Here is a 12,122-nt window from a genome sequence, read left to right as displayed (position 1 = left end):
GTTTCCAGCTGTGCGCCAGCATTCTTGTTGCAGAACTAACAACTGGCCACCACTGGATGTAATCTCAGTTTGCTTAACCTGAAGCTCAACTTCTTCAACGTCAGGCCTCTCAGCCCAGAATCCACCTATCTAGCCCCTCTCCTCTGGACTTCCTCAAGTGCTGCTATGTCTTTTATTTAATATGGAGACCACAAGTGCGCACAGTACTCCAGATGAGGCCTCACCAGTGCATTGCAAAGCTTGAGTAGAACCACCCTTGACCTCGCAATCACCCACTATCTGGGTATGGACAGTGATGGGTCAACTGTGACCCCCAGGGGTCCTTCTCATGAGGGGCACTTTCAAGTTTCAGACCTTCCGGTGTGTATTCAAATGTTGAATTGAACGGTCCCCATGAAGAGAACGCAAGTGCTGGCCTCTCCCAGTAGGAAAGCCAGAATGGAAGAAAGAGAGGAGGATCTTCAACAAATGAGAATTAAATAGAAAGGATGGAGAGTGAGTTGAACAATAAACGTTTATACTGGTATGGCAGTAAGAGGCTGCTGCTATTCGTCCTGTTAAAACTTAATGAATGATTGCAGTGTTTCCCACACACATGGCTGGCTCTACCATTTAGACAAACTAGGTGGTCACCTGGTGGTCACCCTCCATGACCCACATTTGAATTAAGAAGGTCTAATTAATCCATCCACCTTAACAGAAGGATAAGTGTCTGTGTATCTATGTGTCTCATACAGAAGGCACATCACAAACATTTTTAGTAATGAAACACATTGTATTTGTCATTCCAACAGATGGCGCATCACAAACCTTTGTAGTAATGAAATGCATTGTATTTGTCATTCCAACAGATGGCGCATCACAAACCTTTGTAGTAATGAAACACATTGTATTTGTCATTCCAACAGATGGCGCATCACAAACCTTTGTAGTAATGAAACACATTGTATTTGTCATTCCAACAGATGGCGCATCACAAACCTTTGTAGTAATGAAACACATTGTATTTGTCATTCCAACAGATGGTGTATCACAAACCTTTGTAGTAATGAAACACATTGTATTTGTCATTCCAACAGATGGTCACAAACATTTCTAGCAAGGAAAAGCGTTGCATTTTTCATTGCAACAGATGGCGCATCACAAACATTTCTAGTAATAAAATGCATTGCATCTGTCATTCTAACAGATGGCCCACCACAAACATCGACACTGATTTTCAACAGAGTGCAATTGCAGCACACAGCGCTTACAAGGTCAGTCATGTAACACCTCAGCATCAATCATGAAACACCCATGAAATGCCCAGTTACACTATACTTGAGATTAGAGGCTGTGGGAGGGTTATCTGACTCAGAGGGCACTTCATGGCTGATATTGTGGGCATACTGTGATGTTGTGGGCATTACATGACCTAAGTCATAACTATTGTGGTCCACAATTAAACCTACCTCCTGATTTTATAAACTCCATAACAAACAACATATAACAGAAACACATGCACTGCATTCCAACAGATGGTGCATCACAAACATTTATAGCAATAAAATGTGTTGCATCTGTCATTCTAACAGATGGCCCACCACAAACATTGACTCTGATTTTCAAAAGAGTGTAATTGCAGCCCACAACACCTATAAGGTCAGTCATGTAGCACCTCAGCATCAGTCATGAAGCACTCATGTTACCCCAGTTACACTATATGTAAGATTAAGGGGCCATGAGACAGTTATCTGATGTTGTGGGCATCATGTGACCTAAGTTATACCTATTGTGGTCCACAGTTAGATTCATCTGCTGATTTTACAAACTCCATACCAAATAACTCATAACAGAAACATATGTACTGCATTTCAACAAATGGTGCATCCCAAACATTTATAGTAATAAAAAGTATTGCATTTGTCATTGTAACAGATGTTGCATCTCATACATTAGCACCGTTTGTAGGTTTGGCTCGACTCCCCACTCCCTGTTGTATCTGGGAGCTTTTTGAACCCGAACCATCAATAGTGAAGAGCCAAGATGAGCCAGGCAAACAGGGACACACACAAGCAGCAAAGGGCTAGGTGCACAAAGAAAGTACTTTCATTTATATCACACATAAAATCCAAACAGGGCAGTGTATCCAATTACTTGTCAATAAACACATAAATAAATTATTCACAAAAATAAAGAGGATAAAATACCATCCATCCATCCATCCATTTTCCAACCCGCTGAATCCAAACACAGGGTCACGGGGGTCTGCTGGAGCCAATCCCAGCCAACACAGGGCACAAGGCAGGAAACAATCCTGGGCAGGGTGCCAACCCACCGCAGGACACACACAAACACACCCACACACCAAGCACACACTAGGGCCAATTTAGAATCGCCAATCCACCTAACCAGCATGTCTTTGGACTGTGGGAGGAAACCGGAGCACCCGGAGGAAACCCACGCAGACACGGGGAGAACATGCAAACTCCACGCAGGGAGGACCCGGGAAGCGAACCCAGGTCCCCAGATCTCCCAACTGCGAGGCAGCAGCGCTACCCACTGCGCCACCGTGCCGCCCCGGGATAAAATACCCAAATAGTAATTAATACTTTTCATTAAAACGAGGTTGAAAATCACAGGCAGGAATCTGTTCTTTTAAAAACTCAGGAGCCCTAAAACCGAAGTCTCTGCTGCTTACCCCGCAGCCACACCAGATGTCCTTCCGACCGGCACAGCCCACCTTATTCCACAGGCTTGGGTCCTTACCATCCCACAGGCTCCCAGCAGGGTGCCAACTCTTGGTGCCACTCCTCAGCCTTCACAAGCAATTGGGCATCAGGCCACTCCAGCGACTTCAAAATGTTCAGTTGGAGTGGACATCTTCAGCCCCCCTGAGCATCACCCTTACGCTGGTTTGTAGGGCACTTTACCTGGCTGCCTGCACGCTGGCATCTCCCGATGTCTTTCTTTCTTTCTCTTTCTTTCTTTCTTTCTTTCTTTCTTTCTTTCTTTCTTTCTTTCTTTCTTTCTTTCTTTCTTTCTTTCTTTCTTTCTTTCTTTCTTTCTTTCTTTCTTTCTTTCTTTCTTTCTGTTGCTCCTTATCTCTTTTTTCTCCCACTCAGACTTGCAGGTTCCTCTTATATTAGTTTGACTGGGAGGAGATGTGACCCTCAGCCCACTCCATGGTGTGAATGCGGCACTCCCATTAGCACGTGAATGTGTGATCTGCTAAGCACTGCAATCAACCCCGGAGTGGCGCCATCATGTGCCCACCTGCACCCACTCTGAGCCTGCACCCTCTCAGGACCCGATTATTTATTTAAAAAAAAAAAAAAAAAAAAAAAAAACACAGATCACTTATTACCCAACGATTTTACAAATCTCATGCCAATTTTAATTGTCTGTGATGCGCCACCTGTTGGAATGATAAACGTTGTGTTTACTAAAAATGTTTGAGATGCGCCATCTTCTTGAATGATGTAGACACAGACAGACTGACAGGCAGACAGACAGACACTAATCCTTGAATTAAGGTGGATACATACACACACACACACACACGGTCAAATGTTTTACTACACCCTCATTTTTCCTGTTTTGAAATTGAAATGTAAGCAGTCCATTGAATTAACCTGACACGATACAAAGCTAAGCGGTAAACTACCAAAAACCAAAAAATTATTTACAATTTTTTACAGTCATACAAAAAGTCCTTTTTCAGGGAACAGGTAACAGATTAACAACTTAGAGCTCTTTATCAAAATAATGGAAGGTACTAAAGCCCTGAAAGTCAATGCTGAAACCTCCTGGAGGTCCCCTGGCATTTTGTGGATGTGCCGTGTAAGCACAGTAGATGGCGCTGTAGCCACAGGGGGCTGCAGCTTCGCTTTCTAGGGATGCTTTCTTTCTTGGCAGCTTCAGTCACAAGCGAACATCTTAACACGGACGTCCCACGACTCAGGGAACTAAAACGTCTTTCCAGGTGTTTGCTTCTGTTTCTCCAGCTGTCGCGCTTCTGTCTTTGAGATCCGTGCGGATCGTAACACACACTGGGGTGGGGGGGCAGATCTGAGGGTGTCATCTTGAAATTTATTGACCCTGAGGAGACAGAAACCGTTTGTGGAAGGTTTACTTCTCTGCGTTTCAGTCCTGTTGCTCTTACAGGGGTCTTATAAAGTCCACTTTTGAAAAAATATTTTTAGACCACAGGATTATTTAAGACTGCTTAATCCTCAAGGGGGTGACGTGTTCGGGCAGGGGGTCTGAAGCCTATCCCAGCAAGCAGTGGGAGCAAAGCAGGAACAATATCAGGACAGAGTGAGTACACACACACACACACACACACAAGAGGGACAACTAAATGTCACCAATCCACCTAAGCTGTGAAGAAACTGGAGTGACTGCCATGTGGACACAGGCAGAACATGCAAACTCCACTCACAGTACACAGGACTTGAACTCTGTTCTCCTTACTGCACCGTTCTGCCACCCGAACGGCAAATCTAAACCAGAAAGTGGGCACCCGCACACAGTAAGCATTCCCTCTCCTCAATACGAAACACCACAACTCCCATCTTTAGCTCAGTGGAGATCAGCAGTCTGGGGTTTCACTTCATTAAAGAACAAATGCACTTGAATGTAGAAGAGAACACTTGTGGTGGGTCGGTATGGTGGACACATCTGCACCAATGGGTCACTTGTTGTGTTGTGGAATAAAGTGCAGGAGTAGTTGATGAAAAAGAAAAAAAAAACCAAAATGCCTCAGACTAAACCCAGCAGGGGGCACAATGGTGCACATCTGTGCCAAGTTCCAAATGTGCCACCTGGGGGAAGAGGGTGGGCTTCACTGATAAAGTGCAGGTGGGCTCACTAAGTCGAGCTCCCGAAGGGAAAAACCTTTGGAAAGAAACTTAGCTGACGTTCTGCTCCTAAAGGAATGGGGAATCAGCGCAAAATCTGGCACAGTGGCATACGACGGCGTGAACTTGAATACAAACACAAACACACACAGCGTAGAGGATTAAAAGATACGAACATACAGACAGAGAGGTGAAAAAACGCACGACGTTGGTTTCATATTTTATATCAGCACTTTACTTACTTTGGGCTGTAAGTTCACAACAAATTTACTGTCTTGGGAATGTTAAATCCATTTTTACTTGCCTGTCTCGTCCGAGCAGAGACGGAAATATGAGAGGAACAAAGACACAAACGCACAGGGATACACACCACTCAACATATAATATCAATCAATGTCACTATGTATTAGTTATATAGTGCCCTTCAAATCTATCTCTCTATTATAGAGTGCCTTTCATGTCTATCTATCTATCTATCTATCTATCTATCTATTATATAGTGCCTTTCACTCTGTCGATCTATTATATAGTGCCTTTCACTCTGTCGATCTATCTATCTATCTATTATATAGTGCCTTTCATGTCTATCTATTAGTGATAGAGTGCCTTTCACTCTATCTATCTATCTATTATATGATGCCTTTCACTCTATCCATCTATCTATTATATAGTGCCTTTCATGTCTATCTATTGGTTATATAGTGCCTTTCACTCTATCTATCTATCTATTATATAGGTGTCTTTCACTCTATCCATCTATCTATCTATCTATTATATAGTGCCTTTCACTCTATCTATCTCTCTATTATATAGTGCCTTTCACTCTATCTATCTATTACATAATGCCTTTCACTCTGTCTATCTATTATATAGTGCCTTTCATGTCTATCTATTAGTTATAGAGTGCCTTTCACTCTATCTATCTATTTTATAGTGCCTTTCACTCTATCTATCTATTATATGATGCCTTTCACTCTATCTATCTATCTATTATATAGTGCCTTTCACTCTGTTGATCTATTATATAGTGCCTTTCACTCTATCTATCTATCTATTATATAGTGCCTTTCACTCTGTCGATCTATTATATAGTGCCTTTCACTCTGTCTATCTATCTATCTATCTATTATATAGTGCCTTTCATGTCTATCTATTAGTTATAGAGTGCCTTTCACTCTATCTATCTATCTATCTATTATATGATGCCTTTCACTCTATCCATCTATCTATTATATAGTGCCTTTCATGTCTATCTATTGGTTATATAGTGCCTTTCACTCTATCTATCTATCTATCTATTATATAGGTGCCTTTCACTCTATCTATCTATTACATAATGCCTTTCACTCTATCCATCTATTATATAGTGCCTTTCACTCTATCTATCTCTCTATTATATAGTGCATTTCACTCTATCTATCTATTACATAATGCCTTTCACTTTGTCTATCTATTATATAGCGCCTTTCATGTCTATCTATTAGTTATAGAGTACCTTTCACTCTATCTATTATATGATGCCTTTCACTCTATCTATCTATCTATTATATAGTGCCTTTCACTCTATCTATTAGTTATATAGTACCTTTCACTCTATCTGTCTATCTATTTATTTATCTATTATATAGTGCCTTTCACTCTATCTATTAGTTATATAGTAGCTTTCACTCTATCTGTCTATCTATCTATTTATTTATCTATTATATAGTGCCTTTCACTGTATCTATCTATTTATCTCTCTATTGTAGAGTGCCTTTCGTGTCTATCTATCTGTTAGTTATATAGTGCGTTTCACTCTATCTATCTATCTATCTATCTATCTATCTATCTATCTATCTATCTATCTATCTATCTATCTATCTATCTAAAATTGAATGTCCATCTGTCTGTCAGCTGCCCATACAATCCTATAGGCCACGTTTTGAGGAGTTGCTCTCTAGGACCATATGGACAAGACAGAAACCCCTAATTTTGACCCTGGGTGTTCCAGTGTTTTCTTTTTCCTGTGCACTACACATTGCACCCCAGTGCCACCTGCTGGCTCAGAGCAAGTGAAACATCTGAACAGTCTGCCTACTGTAATATTCAAAGGAGTACTATGGACTTTAGCAGGCGGTGTTGGGTGAGGCCTAATCGAGTGGAGAAGAGCATCGCAACACAAGAGAGAAACAAAGGGTTGTTGTTGTTGTTGTTGAACTCCTGCTTTGTCGGCTTTTCTCCCTAATTTAAGCATTACAGATTGTACGCCTTGAACTAAGAGGCCAAGTCACATATGATGGAACTCACAGTGACAACTCAGCAAGGAGTTACTGCAATTCTAGAATCGAATTTGGACTCCAAAAAAACATTCTCAACTCACAAGGGCAGAGACAATGAAAGTATCTATTATATAGTGCCTTGCACTCTATCTATCTATACTATATACACACACACGTATCTATACCCCATGGAAGGTAAGATTTTATCTTCATATCTTCATTTACACAGGTAAATAGGTAAAGGTAATAAAATGCATCACTACAAATGTTTTTAAATTGCCATCTGTTGGAATGACACAGACATAGCTTATCCTTTTATTAAGGTGAATATCTATGCAGTGTATTTGCTAGTATTTCCTTATATATGTTTAGACACACACACTCTCCTCTGCCCCCTCATGTCCTGTAGACTGACGCTGCCCCCAACTCCACTGCCGTGAGCGCCGCTGCTGCCGTACGGAGGCCTGAGAAGAGCGGCGTGCAGGACGGCCGAGCTCTCTAATGGTCCTGTTTGCTTTTCTCCATCAGTGAGTGTTGTGCAGGTCCTCAGCAGAAGGCTGCCAGGCCGCTGTGTCCTCCTGAGCTGTAGACGTCTTTTCTGATGAAAGTAGGGCAGCCTTAAGGATTTCAAGTTGAAGTCTTGCACTTTTTTTTTTTATTTCCATGCTTTACACCACCAGCTTAAGAAAGCCACACGAAAACAGCTGCAAGTTGAGCTTTGCATGTAAGACGTGTGAACGCACGACTGAGAAGCCAAGTTGGGCTCTCCATATCTCCCAGCCACACTATGCAGAATCTCTCTGCCGTGCCCCATAAGTCAGGCATTATTTATTAGCTGATGTTATCTCGAGGTTTCAAATTACAGACTTGTGCAACAAGCTCAGGTTCTCAGAGCATCTGCTGCTGAACGATCTCATCGCATTAGAGGCACTCATTACTTGGAAACGAAAGAGGCAGAGAGAGACAGAGAGAGACACGGAGACAAAGAAAAGTGGAAACTCAGCCACATCCTCGGAAACGCCGCTCGGTAATCACAACACCGGAATTGACACCGCGCACACGGGCTGGCCGACCGGCGGGAAAGCACGTGCTGACGATGACGAGGACGATGATGATGATGATGATGATGACAGACACTGGGAATTGGAGCTCTGGGGCTCAAACCAGCAGGCAGCAAAAACCGCCTCAGGACAACTTCATTTAAATAAACCACAGAGATAGATAGATAGATAGATAGATAGATAGATAGATAGATAGATAGATAGATAGATAGATAGATAGATAGATAGATAGATAGATAGATAGATAGATAGATAGATAGATAGATAGATAGATAGATAGAGTGAAAGGCACTATATGATAGATAGATAGATAGATAGATAGATAGATAGATAGATAGATAGATAGATAGATAGATAGATAGATAGATAGATAGATAGATAGTGTGAAAGGCACTATATAATAGATAGATAGATAGATAGATAGATAGATAGATAGATAGATAGATAGATAGATGTGAAAGGCACTATATAATAGATAGATAGATAGATAGATAGATAGATAGATAGATAGATAGATAGATAGATAGATAGATAGAGTGAAAGGCACTATATGATAGATAGATAGATAGATAGATAGATAGATAGATAGATAGATAGATAGATAGATAGATAACGAGTGAAAGGCACTATATAATAGATAGATAAATAGATAGATAGATAGATAGATAGATAGATAGATAGATAGATAGATAGATAGATAGATAGATAGATAGAAAGGCACTATATAATACATAGATAGATATTACATACACAGACATAAAAAATGACAGACAGAAATGAAAGGCACTATATAATAACTAATATAGACGTGAAAAGTGTTATATAACAAGAGATCAATATAAAAGGCACCTTGTATAATATATTGATGTGCAGATGTGAAAGTTGCTATATAACACACAGACATAAAAGGCACTATATAACAAAGATTAATATGCATCCATCCATCCATTATCCAACCCGCTAAATCTGAACACAGGGTCACGGGGGTCTGCTGAAGCCAATCCCAGCCAACACAGGGCACAAGGCAGGAACCAATCCCGGGCAGGGTGCCAACCCACCGCAGAGATTAATATGCATGAAAGGTGCTATTAAAGAATTGAAAGACATAAGTTATAAATATGTGCTATATAAGAATAGACACAAGAACCACTGTACTATATGGAATGCAATATGGCATAGTGGTGAAGGCTTTGGATTTCAAATGTTTCTACTGACATGGTGTGACCCTAAGATATTCACTTAGCCTGCCCGGGTTATAATTGAAAAAACAAACAAAAAAAAAAACCCAATTGTATCACAAATGATTTACGTCATCTAGGATAAAGATACCAAGTAATCAATAATAATAATAATAATAATGGATATATGTAATATACAATATATAACACAAATATACAAGAAGGATTATATAACATAAAATAAGTGAAAGACACTCTGTGATAGACAGGTTATGAATAGCATGATATAACAGATAGTGTGCAGAAGGGCACCAAGGCTGAATAAAGAGGTGTGTGTAGGAGACCCTCACATCTGCAGTTTAGAAGTCCGCTTCCTCACTTGGGCAGTGGGCGTCCCCTTTAGCTTAGTCAGGTAGGCTGATGCTTTCTGACATGGATGGCCAGAGTTCATGGGCAGCCTCTCCAGGTGAACACATGAAACAGAAAGAGGTGGGACCTTGAGTAACTTGCACCCAGAGATAGAAGGAAAGCAGGTATAAAAGGCACTAGATAAGAGATAGACAGACAGACAGACAGACAGACGGGCACTAGATAGATAGATAGATAGATAGATAGATAGATAGATAGATAGATAGATAGATAGATAGATAGATAGATATTGATATGAAAGGCACTATAAAACTAGATTTGCGACGCATATCTATATATAATAGATAGCTGGGCTAAAGACTACCTGTCTCATCTCAGCGTTTCCAAATTAACGTCCGTGAAAATGTGTAAATATTAACGGTGTTGGAAAAGTTTGAATCTTTTTGTTCTCAGAACTCACAACTACGCATGCCTATCACTATCACATCACTGCATGTGAAAGGCATAATACCATGGAGACATAGAGAGACACTATATAATAACTACATCGAGGGCAAATCGCAAAGGCACTAGATAACAGATTTGAACTACACTACATAAATGACAGATAAACAAATATAAAAGCACTACAGATGATGGATATGAAAGGCACTAGACAGACAGAGCGGTGTAATAGTTAAGCCTTAGGACTTCAGTCCCTGCGGCTGTGGGTTCAACGCACACGAGTCTGCTTAAACTGCATTGCAATCGCAACAAGAAGGGCACCGAGAGGGATGCAGACGGGCGTTGCATATGATAAAAAGTGAGTCTTGTGTCCGCAACTTGAGGGGACGATGACTTGTAAATCTATGCTTTATTCGTTCGCCCTACGTGTCTACGGACCCCCGAACGCCCCTTTTCTCTTTCTTCCCCACTTCTGCCTGTCGGACTCCGCTTGCCGCGAGGCGCTTTCTCTCCCGTGACCACTCGACTCAGCCGGCCGTTTCGCGGTGCCACCTCGCGCGTACGCCACGTGAACTTTGTGTGACCTGCCCGATTATTGTAACGGCGGAGCCCCCCGATCGCCAGCGCTTCCTGACGGCTGGCCGTTTCCATGCAGAACAGCCGGAACTGGCCCATTACTTAAATAGCAGGCTAAGGAGATGAAACAGACGCGCAGATTAAACTTTTCCTCCACCGCGAGTCAAACAAAGGGGTTCGTTTCCTTGAAAATATTCGTGTTCTCCTCTTGATTCGGTCGTGATTACGAACTTTATTTTTGGGAATTCGATTTTTCCAAAGCCCGATCTTCCATAATCAAACAGCACGCTCAACTAGACAATCTCGCAATCTTAAGTACAAAGTCTTTCAAGTCGGGCACTTCACACAATCAAACAAAAATAACGGGACTTACTGCCGAAGGCGCTATATAGTAAAGTCTGAGGCTGGCGTGCCTCCACACTCAGCAGCGGATTGATTGGTTGCCATGAAGTTTTAGGGGTCCCGGTTTTTGAAAGTAGCCGCCTTTGCCGGTCCCGCTGACTCGAGCCATTGCCCGTCCTTTCATTTATAGCGCTAAACTACCAGGACCGAAAGCTCGCGTGACTGCGAGATGCAATGCTCTCCATGTTCAGTGCAATTCCTCGACACAATAAACACACCGTTTTCAAGAACCCAAGTGGACGGTCCTTACCTCAACACTGAAATGCTGCTCCTCTCCACAGACTGTGCATAAAATCCAAAGCAACGTTTGCAAGGAAAACGGCCCCGAGAGAAAAAAGGGATGCAGCCGTCTGTTGATATGAAATGGAAATAAAATCATAGTGATCCCTTATTGTTGTCAATGTGGCAAAACGAAGAATACAATCCTCGTGTTTCACGTTGAACCGAGCATTTGTTGAGAAGAAAACACACACGATGTAAAGAGGAAAAAAAAATCAAAAGCATAAAAACCAAAAAATGGAGAAAAAAATAAAAAAATAAAAACAAGGAAGCTCGCTGAGGAAGAAATGAAAAGAGTAGTTCCAGTGAGGACACGATATGGAAATACGCTGTGTTTTGAAGGGGGGTGGGGTGGGAGGGGGGGTGTTGCAGATCGCCGCCGTGTTCACTCACATTTAGCTCGCCTCCCTCGCTCCGTGGGCAAAGCTGGTCATTTTCATCCGGCGCTGCAGCAGTTACGCATGCGCGTGCGGCTCTCTCTCTCTCTCTTTCTCTCTCTCGCTCGTTCGCTCTCTCGCCAGCTCGCGCGCTGTCTTTCTCGCGGACACGCGCGCGCGCTCTCTCTGCCTTGCACTCCACCCCCACTCCCACACCACCTCCCTAACCCAAATTAAAACGAAGCCCTCGTGCTTCTCACCAAATAACGGAGAAAGCCAATCCCTCCCTCTGTCTTTTCCTCCACGCTTACAGAGGCAAGGGATTAAATAAATGATG

General features: G+C 42.0%; 1 protein-coding gene across 1 annotated transcript in view; it reads right to left on the bottom strand.

Annotated features, from left to right (window-relative positions):
- Positions 1 to 11,854, bottom strand: part of mmp16b (matrix metallopeptidase 16b (membrane-inserted)) — a 201,792-nt gene extending 189,938 nt beyond the window's left edge. Inside the window, exon 1 of the mRNA XM_051929263.1 lies at positions 11,380 to 11,854. Within this exon, the coding sequence (XP_051785223.1) occupies positions 11,380 to 11,508 (129 nt within the window). The 5' untranslated portion in view covers positions 11,509 to 11,854. The remainder of the gene's footprint in view (positions 1 to 11,379) is intronic.
- Positions 11,855 to 12,122: the final 268 nt, after the last annotated feature.

This window comes from Erpetoichthys calabaricus, chromosome 6, assembly GCF_900747795.2.
Source record: "Erpetoichthys calabaricus chromosome 6, fErpCal1.3, whole genome shotgun sequence".
Classification (NCBI taxonomy): Eukaryota; Metazoa; Chordata; class Cladistia; order Polypteriformes; family Polypteridae; genus Erpetoichthys; species Erpetoichthys calabaricus.
Note: the sequence above shows the minus strand (reverse complement) of the source record. Positions and strands in the feature narration are given on the sequence as shown.